This window comes from Micropterus salmoides, unplaced genomic scaffold, assembly GCF_014851395.1.
Source record: "Micropterus salmoides isolate LMB-PRFRI ecotype aquatic unplaced genomic scaffold, ASM1485139v1 Ms_hic_scaffold_8, whole genome shotgun sequence".
Taxonomy (NCBI): domain Eukaryota; kingdom Metazoa; phylum Chordata; class Actinopteri; order Centrarchiformes; family Centrarchidae; genus Micropterus; species Micropterus salmoides.
In genome coordinates, this window is record NW_024044570.1 from 22,048,320 (window position 1) to 22,064,586 (window position 16,267).

The 16,267-nt window shown below is 43.0% G+C and overlaps 1 protein-coding gene across 1 annotated transcript in view; it reads left to right on the forward strand.

The window, feature by feature from the left end:
* The window catches only part of LOC119893356 (serine/threonine-protein kinase WNK1-like), a 34,544-nt gene extending 19,458 nt beyond the window's left edge, over positions 1–15,086 (forward strand). The window contains 25 exon segments of the mRNA XM_038705455.1: positions 1,401–1,558; positions 2,780–2,868; positions 2,957–3,176; positions 3,319–3,420; positions 3,564–3,942; positions 4,064–4,224; positions 4,650–4,733; positions 5,115–5,150; positions 5,587–5,718; positions 6,919–6,998; positions 7,089–7,251; positions 7,335–7,451; positions 7,760–7,873; positions 7,983–8,031; positions 8,132–8,275; positions 8,402–8,508; positions 8,510–9,319; positions 9,428–9,502; positions 9,626–9,739; positions 9,852–10,194; positions 10,794–10,965; positions 11,092–11,279; positions 11,443–11,589; positions 11,688–11,917; positions 12,015–15,086. Of these exon segments, the coding sequence (XP_038561383.1) occupies positions 1,401–1,558; positions 2,780–2,868; positions 2,957–3,176; positions 3,319–3,420; positions 3,564–3,942; positions 4,064–4,224; positions 4,650–4,733; positions 5,115–5,150; positions 5,587–5,718; positions 6,919–6,998; positions 7,089–7,251; positions 7,335–7,451; positions 7,760–7,873; positions 7,983–8,031; positions 8,132–8,275; positions 8,402–8,508; positions 8,510–9,319; positions 9,428–9,502; positions 9,626–9,739; positions 9,852–10,194; positions 10,794–10,965; positions 11,092–11,279; positions 11,443–11,589; positions 11,688–11,917; positions 12,015–12,401 (4,601 nt within the window). The 3' untranslated portion in view covers positions 12,402–15,086.
* The last annotated feature ends 1,181 nt before the right edge of the window (positions 15,087–16,267 follow it).

Consider the following 16,267-nt stretch of genomic DNA (forward strand, 5'->3'; position numbering starts at 1 on the left):
ACAAGGCTTTCTCTCTTTGCACACACACAGTAACTCTATCAAGTTTGGTCATTGTACAGAATATTTCTGTTCTAAGAAGAAAAAGAGAAGGTTTTTTTCCAGGCACCTACTGAATGTAAGTAGCGCCTAACGTTTCTTATACTGTTAAATATTAATATAATAGTTGTCATGCCTTCTTGCAGGCTAACCTGGCCATGGCTAAAGGTATGGCCTTTGCTTCTGTCTTAGACTGGTCTTTGTTCTGTGGTTTGGAAATATGTGGTCTGTTTGCCAGTTATTTTTAACATCTCTTTCTATGGGTTTGCCTCAACAGGTTTTTTTTTTTTCTAGTTTGTGTCTCTTACTGTCTTTTTAAAATATTGCAGGACCGCAGAATCTTTATGCTTCATCTTTGTGTCCAGGGAGCTCTCCCCACTTTCTCTCTGTCAGCCTTTTGTTTGTTTTCTTTTTCTTTTTTTTTACTTTCACGTTGTTGGGTATGTTTTTAAAATGTAGGCTCTAGCCTCAGCTGTGCCCCATTCTGCTGTTTGGAATGATTAGGGTACTGCTGGTCATTGAGTAAGTATGAACTTTTATGGGCCTGGTAAGTCTGACAGTGTGCTGTAACACACATCAATATCAAAAACAATTACATTCAAATAACAATATGAGTTTTTCTGTGTAAGACCTGAGATTGAATGTAAAATTATCAACCTATACAACAAGGCTGATGTGCAATGACACACTGCTTGAGCTAAATAGCTAGCTATGGGATCTGCTTCTCTCAGCCTTGACCGTTAACAGTTTCCTCCCGCAGGTCAAGAAGAGGTGGTAAGTCAGACTTCAAAAGGTGAGTGTACTAGAAAAGACAATGTTAATGTGGTTGTAAGGTCTTGACACAAGTTATTTCCATAGCTAGTCATATTTCTCTTACTGAGATCATTGGCAACTCTTTTACCAAATTACACTGTATTCTGGCGTGGGTATTATTCTCAAGTGCCTAATTTTAAAGGTATTTTTTAACATTGTAAATAACATTCATTTTGGTTTAACAAGTGTGTTCTGCACATTGGGTACCTCAGTCTCATTCTTATATTCCAACATGTTTAAGGTCTTACACAGACAAACACGTGCTTTCTTCTCTGCAGTCTAACTGAGCCCATCCTCTCCTTCCTTTTTTGTTTTCTGTCTCTTTTTTGCTTTCCTTCCCCTTTTCTTTTTTTTTTTTTCTCTTTCTCTCTCTCTTCCAACTTTCACCTCACAGGTTCTACTCCAGGAGATGTCAACAGACTGGTCACTCTTCTCATCCTCCTCTTCCTCAACCCCTCACGGGTTAGAGGAGCAGAGGGGCAATGGGTTGTGAGAAGCCCACTCAATCAGTAAGGGCGTTCGAGAGTTCTGAATAGTTGTTTTGATTTAAGGTACCCCTGAGTTCATGGCGCCTGAGATGTATGAGGAGAAGTACGACGAGTCAGTGGATGTGTATGCCTTTGGAATGTGCATGCTGGAGATGGCCACCTCAGAGTACCCTTACTCAGAGTGCCAGAATGCTGCACAGATCTACCGCAGAGTTACCAGCGTAAGTCTTCTTTTCAACCCTCCATGACACCCCTCTGCCCTGCCTTCACATCTTCCCATGTGCCAAGAAGGCTAGTGTCCCATTCTGGAATGATTTTTATATTCCTCCTGACACCTCTTCATCAAGCTTATATTACATTTCTTTCTTTTAGTATTGTATTTCACCTCTTAACTTGAGTGTATTCCTGCATCTCCCAGATGATGTACCTATCGCCCTGTTTGACAAACTTAGAAAACCTCCAAGAGAAAACATGTTATTTACACTAACACCTCATACTGCTTTTTTCTTTCCTTTTAAAATATGGTATTATGTTGGTTTATCATGTAGACCTGAGGCGTGGAAGTTTTGATAAGAGGTTGAACAAGCACAGTCCTACTGGTTCAGTCTTGTGATGACGCCAGAAGGGCAGTAACTGTAATAAAACCCACACATTTTTTGTCTTATTCACACAGTTCATACAGGCTTACTTTTGTAATGCATAGTCACTGATATGATTCATACATTTGCAATTACATGAGTCTCAGATAAAAAAAGTTAAACCTGTTCCTAGATTGTTATCTACAAAATGTGCCTTGAAATCTATACCAATACCCTCAGCTTATCATTAACTGAAGTCAAGTACAAATACTGAAGTCTGATGATTCAACAGAGGATTTTTTATTTACCCCCACAGCCAAGTAAGAGTTCTTTAGCTCTGTTTATGAGCCACAAATGGCTCATACTGAAGAACACCAAACACAGGTGACTCAGCTCAGAAACAAAGTGCTATTGTGGTGTTGAGCCTACATTCAGTTAGTGTCACATGCTCTAGCTTTACAGTAGTATTCCTTGGGGAGATGGGCTATTGTTCTTCCTGTTCTGTCATTCAGTTCAGCTGTTCAGCCAGTCCTCCATTTTCCTGTTGCACCATGCAGTTTCCTGTTGCTGTTGTCTTAATTCTAACTGTCCTTTAACATTATTTGAATGGTTTGCTGTGGAGGATTACATTTCTTAGGAGAAACACTTTCCACATCATAATTTCACTTCATTCCAAAACACAATTGAAAGAGGAAGGTAGTTTCAGGTTGTAATGATCTCAGTCATCTGGAATATGACAAATGTGTATGTGGTGCTAAAGTAGTCTCTGTGAAATCAACAAGGTGTATGGGGTAGTCTCCAAAAAAAGAAACAGTCAGATGAGTAGAATACCCATTCTCATTCAGGGCTCTGTGTTTCCTGTAGGGGGTGAAGCCGGGTAGCTTTGACAAGGTGGCCATTCCTGAAGTGAAGGAGATCATCGAAGGATGTATTCGCCAGAACAAGGATGAGAGGTCTCTAACTTATACCGCACTTAAAAGTTTTAGAGTGTTCTAGCTCTCCAGGAAAACACTTACTCATTTGTTGTCTCCCTCTATTTAGGTACTCGATCAAGGACCTTCTGAACCATGCCTTCTTCCAGGAGGACACAGGAGTACGTGTGGAGTTGGCAGAAGAGGATGATGGAGAGATGGAGGCTATTAAGCTGTGGCTGAGAATTGAGGATGTGAAGAAACTCAAGGGGAAGTACAAGGACAACGAAGCTATTGAGTTTTCTTTTGACCTCAACAAAGACGTCCCAGAAGATGTGGCTCAGGAAATGGTGACTTGAGCTTTTAATACTTTAAGCAGTATTTTTAAAAAACAACACCTCATCAATACTGCATGACAAATGAAAAAAGAACAGTTGGCTTAAAGGGTTTCATTTGAAATATTAATTGATTGTACATCATGTCTTTGTGTAGGTTGAGTCTGGTTATGTGTGCGAAGGTGACCATAAGACCATTGCGAAGGCCATAAAGGACAGGGTGTCTCTAATCAGTCGGAAGAGAGCACAGCGGCAGCAGGTTTGTCCCTGCTCACTATAGTGCAGTATTATTTATGTTTGCTTTGCTTGAATTCTTATCTCCCTGTGCTGTGATGTTTAGACATTGTCAATCCAGTGCTCTCTTGAGGGATTTTAGTACAATTTTTGTTGACTGTCTTGAAGGTCAGGGAGGATCAAGAGAAGAGAAGACTGGAAGAAGAACAGCAGAGTCAATTGCTGCCAGCACAGCAACCAGCCCAACAGGCAAGCCCGGAGGTGCCTCAGTCCCACCCAGTGCCACAGCCTGCAACTTATGTGTCTCCACAACCAAACCAACACAGCATGCAGATGTCCACCCAACCTGCATCTCAGCAGAGCCTTCAGTGCTCTAACTACAACACACCTCAATCAACCCAACTGAGCGACATGGCACAGGGGGTCCCTTTTGTTCCCCACTCAACTGGGCAAGTTCCACTTCAGGGCCAGAGCGTGGCCACCATCCAGCCAGAGTCAGAGGAGCCTGAGACTGACCAACACCAACAACTACAGCACACTGGAGGAGGTGTGTATGATGATTTAGAGTCAAATACACCTACAGCCCACTGCATGATAATTAAAGGGTTTTATTTATTTATTTTTTTTAAGGAAAATGCATTTAGAGACTTCTTGTCCCCTTCTTATAGCCAGTCATATGGGAGACAGACTATCTGGTTCCACCGTCCTTCCCGAAGCCCAGCCTCCTCAAGGAGTATCCTACAGCTCCCCTCCCAGTCAGCACCTTCAGCCCCAGGTGTCATGCCCGCAGACACAAAATGACCAGACGCAACAGCAGCAGTTGTCAGCGGTGAGTCATGTTGAAAATGGAAATGAATCAGATGATTTCCCCATGGTATCTGTGTCTCAGAATTAAGTATACAATACAACTTACAGACTAGGTTTTGTTTGTCCATTCTTGCAAATTTGGCCTCTGTGTTTTGGGGTTTTTTTGTTTTTTTTTCTGTTTTCCCAGTTCCCTTTTCACTGTAGTTCTCATCCCTTATGTTGACAGTGTAGGCAGCCTCACTGTGTCTGTACACCTGACTAACTATTAAGAGTTAACTGTAAGAACCTGGGGTCTTAGTCTTGGCCAGCAGGAACTTCTGTGCCCATTCAATACACATGCCCCTTGACCTATATGTCTTTGCTCGTAGTATTTTATCCTTTATCTCTTGTTTGTTTTTTGCCTCATTTTCACCACATGTGGTGTTGTTTCGCTCTGTATTGCATTAGGTTCAAGCCCAGATGCAAGGGATCCAGCCTGAAGTTGTTCCTGTTACGCCCAGCAGCCAGTCTGTTCCAGTGGCACTTCCACAGGTATATATCTTACTGCATGTCTTAACACCAAATAAAAAGCATGGTTTCACTGACATCTGGTTAAAAGGTTAAAATCTATCACCTAACAACACACCTAATACCTAAGCAATGTCAGGTTGTACTAAACACACCCTGAACACACCTCTGTATCACTGCAGCATGTGAACTTCAACCAGTCAAGGTCTGCAAAAATACTTTTTTTTTTTTTTTTAAGAGGTGTTAAGTTAACCTTTAAAGACTAGATTCTCTGCTACAGGTGGCTGCCTTGAAAACAGCTGAGTCCCAAGTTTTCCAGTCTCTAATGCTAAATTTTCAATAGTTAGCTTTTCTTTTCATTCTCAAGTTTCTTATTCTTACGCTGTTATGTTTTGTTTCTTATAGTATGGAGTTTACTACCAACCATCGCTTCCCCCTCAGGTAGATAAAATGTCCCATTTTCCTGTTACCACTTTTAAATACACCGACAGCCTTTCAGATGTTCTGGGAAACAATATAAGCGTATTGTCTATATTGGTCTGCATGGTAGACTCAGCCTTTGTGGTTAATTCACACAGATGCTATAGTTGGCTCTCAGTAGTTTATAAAACATGGAAGTGCAGTGTCATTAAATGTTCACTGGTTAATACTTTGTCATCCCACACTGTTAAATAAATTAATTGTCTGACTTATGCAGCTATGTTATCCAACAGGTAAGTGGCTTTGGAATAGAGCCAAAGTAAATCTCTGAAAGATTTAGATTAGAAAGAAACCTGTTTTTCTGAAAGTAGTCTAAATGTAACTATGTTTTTATCCCAACCCATTGCTGAAACACTGACTCTGATTTTATTCTTGTTTCTGCCACTCCATCTTATAGATCCCCCCCCAGCAAGTGATGATACCCCCATCCTCTCAGTCGTCTCCCCCCCAACAGCAGCAGACAGAGAGCAGTTCTACTCATCAGAGCTCTACAGTACCACAGGCACAGCCTGGAGTTCAGCAGCTACAGGTGAGACAAACACCTCCCCTGCTGGCACTTAACGCACAAATATATTTGATCTTGCTTTAAGACATACACTGAAATATGTAGGCATTTAACTCATTCCACTGTTTCGCTTGACCATATTATAGTATGAATTTTATGTTCTCCATTTTTATGTGTGCATTCTTTCTAAATCTTTTTTTTCTTTTCTCTGAACACACAAATCTCATTACCATGGCTGTCCCCTTTTGTCTTCCACTTTTCCGCTCTGCATGCTGCATATTCCTGCATGACTCTTAGTCTTGGGCCAATGATCCAAGTCCTCCTATCATGTCTCCTCCACTCAACGCAGAGCACCTATACTTCCTCTATCAGGCCTCATGCCTCTCTGTTCTGCAGGTACTCTACAGAGCACAAAACAAGAATGTGTGGGTCGGTGTATTTAGGTCAGGTGTGAAGCATTTTGTTCACACTTTGTTGCACGGTTCCTGTTTCTTGAGTGTGTGTGTGTGTACATTCATCCTCAAAAAATCAATATCTTTAGGATGCAAATTTTAAATATTTTTAAATGGAAAATTAAATAATTTGTGTCAATTTTATTATAGAGCATCAATAAACATATGATTAACATAAGGAGGGGCGGTACTTACCAAGCTCCAAAATCCCTCAAATTTACAGTGTTTGTTTTCAACAGTTACATTTTGTCCAAAAGGAAATATATACAATTTCATAACCTTGTGGCTGTTCAGACAACAGCTCAAGAGATTTACTTGGAGCTTAAAATCCTCCATGAAAACAGTACCTCCAGTAGATATAATCTGTATGCATGTAATGCATAAAAGACATTTTATCACAGTTCTAGAAGTCACAGTATTGTAATTAGCCACAGGGCTGAAACTGCAAATTGATAAAACAGCAGTAACCTATGTAAATGAAACTAGTAGCCTTGCAAGCACTGCAGAGAAAAATGGCCACATTCTGAAGGAAAGGAAATGAAAACCCCATTTCACGGCGATATTTACAGTCTGCCTGAGAGCTGAATAATGGCGTCGCAAGTTTCACCAGGTTAAACGGCTCCATCTGGTGGAAAGTCTGGTCTAAAACATGCCTTTCCTTGATCATCGTCAAATGTGTGAATCTCTAAATCATTTCAAAACAGTAATCCATCAATGATAGGACTTTCCGTTTTGAGATTTGCTTTTGACATTAAGGGTTTCTGTGTTTCAGGCCTCTGTGAGTGTTCCTCAGTCAACACCAGTGGAGCAGCCGGCAGGATCCCCTGCTCTGGTGCCACAATCTGTAGAAAGGTAAGTAGGAAGTTAAAAAACAGCAGGTTTCATCAGCACTACACAGTGTGTCTGATCTCTCTTTCTCTCATGGGTCCATTTCTCTTTCAGCTGCCTGTCGGATGCTGCTTCAGGTCTCAGTGACGGCAATGATGGAAGTTCTACATCAGGAGGTCGGCATGAGGGGCGCTCACTGAAGCGTCACCAGCGGCGATCCGTACGCAGCCGCTCCCGCCATGAGAAGACTGCAAAGGCCAAGCTAGATGTTCTCAGCGTACGCATTTGAAATGATTAGATCATTCATATTCTGTCTACAGCTCTTTGTCCACTGTTTTAACCTGAATGAATGTTTTGCAGATCTCTAATGTAGGAGACAGAGTAGCCGAGTGCCAGCTAGAAACGCACAACAGGAAGATGGTGACCTTCAGATTTGACCTCGATGGAGATAATCCAGAGGAGATTGCACAGATCATGGTAGTAGTGGTTCTCTAATTTTTGCCACTCACCATTAAGGAAATGTTAATTGTCTAATGGTTGTTTTGTTACAATAAATAAATATTCTCTACAAACCGTTAATACACACTACATATACATTTGCGTGGCTGCAGTTCACAAACTCCCATTGAATTGGCGACACACAGTGACAATCCACAGTCACTTAACATAAAACAAGAGCAAAGATTGTTGTCCTTATTCCTTTTTAATATCTGTGAGACCATGAATTAATGTTCTCACAGCATACATAGTTACGGTAGCTGAACTCCTTTTGCTTTCTGTCTCAGGTTCAGAGTGAGTTTATCTTGGAGAGTGAGCGGGAGTCCTTCATTGATCAGGTCCGTGAAGTCATAGAAATGGCTGATGAGAAAAGAGGGGGCATGAAGGATGGCTTTCCCCAGGTATTTCTTAACTACACGTCATCTCTTTAGCCAAATACCCATATTGATAATCAAGATCGTCACCTGCTAAACCTGAGGACATAACCACCTGCATTTTATCTCTTTGCAGATGGGTGATCTCCAGCAACAGCCTGAGCTGTCTGTTCCCATGCTGCCAGGTTAACAAACTTTAGCCAAAAACACAGTGCTTATTGTCCAGTTATGTATTTCCAATGTCCAACTCCTTACACTGGACATGTCTTTTTACCTTTCTCTCAGGTATTTCTCCCAGCACTACAGCACAGGTGGTGCATTCGGCAGGACGAAGGTTCATAGTCAGCCCTGTGCCAGAGTCTCGTCTTAGAGAACAGTTCTTTGGCGCTTCTTCTGCTAATACCTCCTTTGGAGATGAACCTGCCCCCGGTGAGAGAACAGTTTTGTTTCATTCCCTGTGGAGTTAAACTGTCCTCACTGTTTAGTTCCTCAAATAATACATTTGACACTGCATAATATTTTTATAAAATGACTTCCTCCTTTTACATTTTCTAGCTCCCTCCGTGACGTTGGGCCTTTCTCTGTCTGCTCCATCTGGGACTCTCCAGCAGGCTTTCAGTAAAATGAAGCAGGCTCGTGTAGAAAGATGCAGCACCCTTGACCCCCCCTCCTACTGAGCAAGAACCAGGCACTGTCCCGTCCACTGAGGCTGGACTCAGCCCAAACTCGAACAATATCCTGGCTCCGCCAGAAGTTGTTGCTCCCACCACTAGCACTACTTTTCCTGCTGTGTCTCTCACATCTACTGCAACGTCCTCGCCACCTCCCTCAACTGGGAGGGTTTCCCCACCACCTAATCAGTCCCAAACTCCAGCTGCCATCGTCCCTCCCTCAACTTCCGTCCAAGCAGTACCTGGACCTCAGCTGAGCACAACTGTCTCTTCTGTAGTTAGTGTTACACCCAGTAGTACTGGCATTGTCCCTGCTTCAGAGCAGCAGACTTTTAATAGTGCTGTTACATCTTCTCAACCTACGAGTTCGTCTATCCATGTGCCACAGCACTCAACCGCCCAGTGTCAGCCTGTCCCCATTTCTGCTCAGCCCCCTCCTCCCAGCTCTTTACCCAGTCAGAGCCAGGTTCAGCCACAGCCAGTGGAGTCAGAGGGGGCTGAGCTCCAGACGAAGATCGCTGGAAGAGATGATATCCAAGCTCTAGATAAGAAGCTACGGTCTCTCTTTCAAGACCAGAGCTCTGCCTCATCCTCCTCGTCAGCGGATCCTAGTCAGACTACTGACACAACCTCTCCTCCTACTGGGACTACTTCCCCCCCACCTGGAGCCGCCCTGGTACCCCCATCTAACCTTCCCCTCACCTCTGGGGTGCAGGGTGTGCTGGGCCCCACAGCCACCCCAGGACAGGGTGTCACCCCAGCAGGACATGCACAGACACCTCCAACTAAGCAAAGGGCACAGGTTAGTGAAAACTGCAGTATCCAAAAATAAATCCAAAATGCTGTTTATTATTGTGATTATTAGAAATATTTTGACCTGACACCTGTCTTTTAAAAAAAATTTTTTTAGACTTTACCTACTGGTTTTGATCAAGCTGCTACACCTCCATCTGACCTTGTACCCCCATTTCCTGGACCAAATCAGGTGAGCTCTGAGGTGTTTCTGTGATACTACTTTTGTAGGTTTTTTAAATTAGAACAGTGTAAGTGTACACAGTACTACTTAGATTGTTCATTATATTCTCTTTGTGTGACTCCTTTGTCACAGCAACCCTTGGGTAATTTGGATGCTGAGTTGAGGAGAGCTCTGAGCCCAGAGACTGTTCAGGGAGGTAATAATGTCCAACCTCCAGCAGCAAGTTTCACTCTGGGACGTTTCCAAGTAAGTTTTAGTCCCAGCTTTAAATCTTTCTGGTTAATTGAGTCTAAAACAGGGAATCCTTTTAAACCATGGGCTTAGTTCATTAAAATTGTAACAATCCTTTCTTTATCAGGTGTCTGTTGCTACTGATGGTGTGTCTAGCAGCAGTCCAGGTCCCTCGAACATCGTTTCCCATCCTCCCGTCACTGCGTCCTCTACTTCCTCCTCTACTTCCTCCTCTTCTTCCTCCTCTTCCTCCTCGTCATCATCTCCCTCCAGTCCAGAAAACACCCTCCACCGGCCACCCTCTCTGTCCAGAGGAACTTGTGTAACTGACGCTATAAATGGAGCATCATCTCTCTCTGCTGGTCCTGCCAGTCAGTCCACCACTATTGGGCGCTTCAAAGTGTCCACGAGCACCAGTGCCACATCTGGGCCAACCACCGGCTCTAAAGTGGGACGCTTTTCCGTCACAGGTGCGTACCAGGTTCACAGCAACTTAAGTTAGCTTTGATTAACTTGTGTTGCACAGCTCACATTAATACTACACAGGGCCCTACTATAGTATACTAAGTAATATTGAGTACCATACAAAACTGATGCTTCACACTTCACATCTCACCAGTTATTTCACTGCTAACACTCAAAGTAACTGAACAGACTAAATGAACTTTAGTAAGTGTTGGATGACCATTTAATCACAGCCATCTGTTGTTTCCTTTGATAAGTGCCATGATTTAAGCGATATAATTCAATCTGAATATTTTATAGAATGTCATGCACTCTGTGGAGGCATCTTCAACTCATTCAATATTATATCTGATTGGCAGATGCTGCAGTGGGAATTATTAATTACAGCTTTGATAACATTTGCAAATTCAGCAGCCTTATCTAGCTATTGAGCTTGAAAATCCATTATGTTCTGTTCATATCAGAAGATAATCCCTGCATGTGGTCATTTAATTTGAATGAAACAGATTTTCTTCATCCTGTGCACAGAACACAGATGTTTAGGGTACATTTTTAAATTATGTGTATATTGCAGTAATGGCTTTATGTGTTTAATTCCCCTCAGTGACCCCAGCTCCAGCAGCAGGCTCCAGTCCATCACATGGCAGTGGAATGCAGAATGGGCCCTCATCCTCAATCTCTGATCCTCATAACGCACATACCCATTACAGTGGTGACAATGACGACGACTCAGAGGACGAAGCTTTGCAGAAAGAAATTAGCCGTCTCAGAGAAAAGTAAGTGACATGTTCATAGTCCCACTTCACACCACTTTCATTTCCTTTTATGACTGTTGTTTCACAGCTCAGTAGACATGTTTTAACATGACAGCATGTTGTCTGACTTTCATCTCCCGCTCACAGACACATGATGGAGATCCAGGCCTTGCAGTCACGTCAGAAAGAGGAGATAGACGCCCTGTTCACACAGATGGGAAAACATCCTCCTCATTCCGTCTTTTCCCCTGCTGTGGCGATGGCTGGAGGTCGACGTAGGCGCAAAAGCCACAGATCTGCTCGCAGTAGTGGACAGCCCAGCCCCATACACTCAGGTAAGGACAGTGAACTACTGCAGTTTTGTTTTTTTGGCTCTCAAGACAAAATTAATATTTTAATTTTGTATTTTATGTACATGCTATACCACTTTATTGCTGAAGCTGTTGAAATGATATGTACACACCATTGTGTTCACATTCACATGTTCAATATCTCCAGCCTCAGCTCAGAGTCTTCATGGTTCAGAGTCCACTCCAAAGCAAAGTACACCATCAGCAACAGAGGCATCACAAGCAGTTAGCGGGTCATCCATACAGCCGCTCAGATCCTCTCCATCCATGCCCAGCCTCAGTAGTTGTTCCACAGGTATGTGCAAGCACTTAATCTTGTCACGGTGAGCTACTTAAATGTATTGCCTTAATGTATTTTCTACTGCACATCTCACCTCTCGTCTTGTTTCCCAGGATCAAGTGGGACCAGCTCAACAAATGGTTCAGGCCACTGCCAAAACCACTCTACTTCCCTGACCCAGGCGACTGGACCGACTCCTCATATCTCTCACACACAGAAGGGCAAGGGCACCTTCACCGATGACCTGCACCAACTGGTGGATAACTGGGCCAGAGACGCCATCAGCCTCTCCCAGTGCAAGAAAGGTCCTAAAACTGGAGCACAGGCAGTGCTGGGACATGATGTAGGCATTGGAGCATTTTATGACTGTATGGCCGAATACAACTTGCTGTCATAATAGTCCTGCAGATTCAGTAGTAACACTCTTTTCTCTATTACAGCTTATCCCTCCAGCCAGTATGGGCCGTAAATTCTCAGCTCCTGGCTACCTCTGCCCAACCCTTCCCACGCCTTCAAGTACCACATCCACCAACACCACCCACCTCCCCAATCCAGCCAATCCCTCTGTCCCTTTGGGGCCTCGCAAAGGCTCTCTGGGCCCCGTTGCCCAGGGGTTTGGATACGCCTCAGCCCCGTACAGTGCTCCTCAGTGGGCCGGACCCACAGGCACATGCCAGGTCAGCATGCTTAACCCCGGACAGCCACTAACACAGTACCAGCCACCCGCGACAGTCTCAGTGTCCCTGCACCAAGGCTACCACATGGGAACCACACCAGCCCCCCAGAAATCAGTCAGCCCCGGAGGGTCCAACCTGAGGCCTACGTAGCCTAGTCAGAGCCGTGGTCCAGGCTGAGAGCAAGGGCCACACAGAGTGGAGTGAGCAGACAGACGTTGAACGAGAACCACTAGCTCGCTTTGCTGGTTAGATAGCTCGATACTGTACTTTTCATTTTTATTTCAACATTTATTATTTGTTTTCTCTGTAATAGAGTTGACCTGTGTGGTTCAAGTCCTCTCGGGCAGAACGAAATCTGACTGGCAATTGGAGGGAGAGTGCAATACACATTCACAGCACAAGAGTCTCGCACTGCTATTGGCTGTGGAATTGAGCTGTGACGAGTTGGTTGGTCATGTCTGGTGATGTAATCACCCACAGGCATAACCAACAGCTGCCAAAGATGTCTTGAAAGCAGACGTTGCAATGTCATCATTCCTTTTGAAGAGGAAGGTAGGAGGGATTCTGGTTCACATCCTTACTGGTCCTGACATTAAACCGAGCTGGGACTGAAGAAAGTTTAACTAATACAACGCAAACAGGCACACGTGTGTGTACACACACACACACCTGACTAAACATTAACCTGGTTAAGTGACTTTGGACGTTAGATTAAGTTGTCTCAGATAGTGAGGGAGGGAGTGTACAGAAAGTGGGAGATCAGAGTGGGACAGTTGGCGTGTTCCAGATGGATTAGAAAAGTGTGACTGGTGGAGTTGGAAGAAGAAAGACAGAGTAAGTTAGGCAGGCAGAGTGTAAATGATGGGTTACAGTATGAATATATCCCACTGGGGACCTATTAAGTAAAATGCAATAATGGCAAAGAATAGATAAATTGTCCCGCGTAATTGTGGCCTTAATCCCCAAATACATTTAAAACATTGACTTTGTACATATATTTCTTCACTGGGTTATGATTCCATGTCTAGCATATTTATGTCCCTGTGAAAGTCTGGTGTCATTGTGACTTCAGTTGTCTGTACATACAGATTTATTATCATACTCATTTATTCTTCACATCTGATATGTAAGCCAGTAGATCTGCCATGTAGAAAAGCATTGTCCTGGTGTTGACCACCATTCAGAGTTTGAAACTAAGAGTTGATGCTGCTGTAAATCACAATCTGGGTAGAGAAGTTTTTCTTTCTTTTTAACACAAGAACTAAATCTTGATAAGAACCCCAAGTCGACACATCATTTATTGCTTAGCAACTGAGCTATAAGCAGCTCAAAATCTGTGAATCGTACCACAAATTTCCTCCCAGTTGTTTACACAGATGGTGCAAAATACACAGACAGGTTTTTGGTGAAGTCTTGGCATGTTAAATGTCTCCGCTCATAACATTTAGCAGTCACCTCTTAAATCACAAGTGTCTGGGGTTCTCTCTTTCTGTGGTCTGTTTTTGTAAGCGTATATTTAAAAAAACAAAAAACAAATGTTCTTTATGGACCTGTATTCAGCCATCAGATTTTGATGTTGTTTCACTGTAATTATTATTAAAGGTTGTTAAACAACATGTAGTTAAAGGAATATAAAAAGTGCAATTGCAGGGTTGTTGTTAATTGGTATCCTACCCACCACGCAGGAGTGATCCTGCAGTTTATTAAGCTCCTGTCTATGACTGCCCTGCGCCCTTTTTCTATTTTATTGTATATATGTTAATGTGAGGTAAATGCTTTCACGTAATGCTCAGCCACTAGAGTAAGCCTGTGGTGATCCACTCTTTCATGCACATGCACTCTAACCTGTAAACATGAGGAACACTTTAGTGCCTTGCATCCTCACTAATGACAAGTTCCAGATGCATCTAGTCCTGTCGCTGTGACTGTAATGCAGAAACCCAGCTACCTAAACCTGTACACGACATAAAAAATGCAACAAGCATCCCCCGTAACTGTCACACGGCCAAGTCAGAGGACGTTAACACTAGACACCACACACAGGACTGCAGAACAAAGAGCACACTGAGTTATGTGGCAATGTTTCTTTTCTCTCTAGTTACATTTGTGTTGGTTGTGTAATCAGCTGTGTATTTATATTTGGCTCATGCGTACATGGGTTTGGCTGACATTAGTTTCTGTGGATTTATCATTAAATTGTTTCATAGAAGCTCTTGTTCAGGCAGCAAGTGAGCTGTCAACTTTGGTCTCACCACCTCACGAGTGCCATGCTGTCATTGCGATTCATTCGCCTGCGTGTAGATTGGACGAATAGTTAAACTTCTCTAGAGAAAAAATAAGTTACTGCAATGCAGAATATGCAATGTTTGAAGTTTTAATGGGACTGAGGGGCAATGAAAACATTTGCATGCTGATGAGGGTCGTTACTGACTTGAGTGGTTTTGATATTGGAATATTAGATCCTTTTTGTTTTTCTTCTTTGCCTTCTCAAGTCATCACAAAGTGTTGATCTGTTCATTTGCCATTCACTAGTATCATAGACACGACTTCACTATCAGCATATGATTTCTGCATGATGGCTAAACTAATTTAATCTTACAACTCACAACGGGCCAGTGTACGGCACAAGCTCACAACAAAGCTTAAGGTCTGTGTTACTAGGCTAATAGCAGTAATGATCACAGACCAGTACTGTTTGAGGCTACTGACAACGCAGTAATGTCTGTTGAGCTCTTTTATCCCTCCTTACTGACTTCCTGTGATTCAGTGTCTGTTTTGTGTATGTTTTTCACATTGTACAAAATGTAAAAACAAATAAAAATAATATCAAAACACTTGTCATGCTTATTATAATTTATATGACCAGACTGTGCTTTTACTGCTACTTACTAAGTCAACACTCCTTTAGCGTGAACTGGGATGTTTTCATCTTACAAATCCTAAATAGTCTACTTCTTTACAATATTAAAAATGTAAGCAGGTAGGTTGGCCCAAACATCTTGGAGAGCTACCCATAGTCCTGTGGATTTAGGCTCTTTACGTAATCCCAGACAGACTCGATCTTGAGATCAGGGCTCTGTGGGGGCAGTACTATCACTTCCAGAAGTCCTTGTACTTTACGCTAAAGATGGTTCTCCACGGTCCTCAACATTAGCCGTTTCTTTGTGCATCTATAAGAGCTGCCTTGAAATTTCTGCCTGACGCAGAATAACTACTTTGTGTTGTGTAGCTGTGTTTAGTCTTGCCATGGTGGATGACTGTTTAAGTCAAAGGGTGGTCACGCCAAATATTTGATTTATATTCTACTGTTCACTCACTTTGTATTCTGTTAAGTGATAAATATAATCTAAACTTTTTTTGGAAAGTTTTCTTTATATACACACACGCACACACACCTGACTGATTTGTGGTTATGCTTTTATTTTTTACAAAACCAGGTAATATTTCTCCAAATATTGGACATAGCAGCAATTCATAGCAAAATGAACTTAATGTCTACACTGAAATAAATATAAAAACAAAGAAAATCATGGCTGGATTCTATAAAGTGTTCAGGAAGCTGTGGAAGAGCAACATCAAATTTCAAGTGTCCAGTCGGCGTTTCTTCAGGTACTGTCCTTGTCTGTACGGACTGACCGCTTCACCTGTAAGGTTGAAAAAGTAGATTGAAAACCACAAAATTCAGTCAACAGCTCACTAACAGATCAGCGACTCTTCTCCTGAAACCTCACCTGTTCTCGCCTGATACTGGAACGGATGTTGAAATCTGGACTGGTCCTGTCCTCTGCTGTATGACGAGGCCTCGTCTGTAGGTCTGCCAGGGGCTCTCTGAGGGGTCTTACTGCGCGTCTGCATCTGGTGATTCCCGGGCGTTCCGGGCCGGAGTCCTCTGGTGGACGGGGCGCCTGCGGGGACATCCAGCTCTTCAATCCCATCCAGAGTGAAATCCCAGAACTCAGGATCATCTGCAGAAAAAGATAAACCAGTAGCACTGAGTGAGAGGGCTGGTAGAAGGT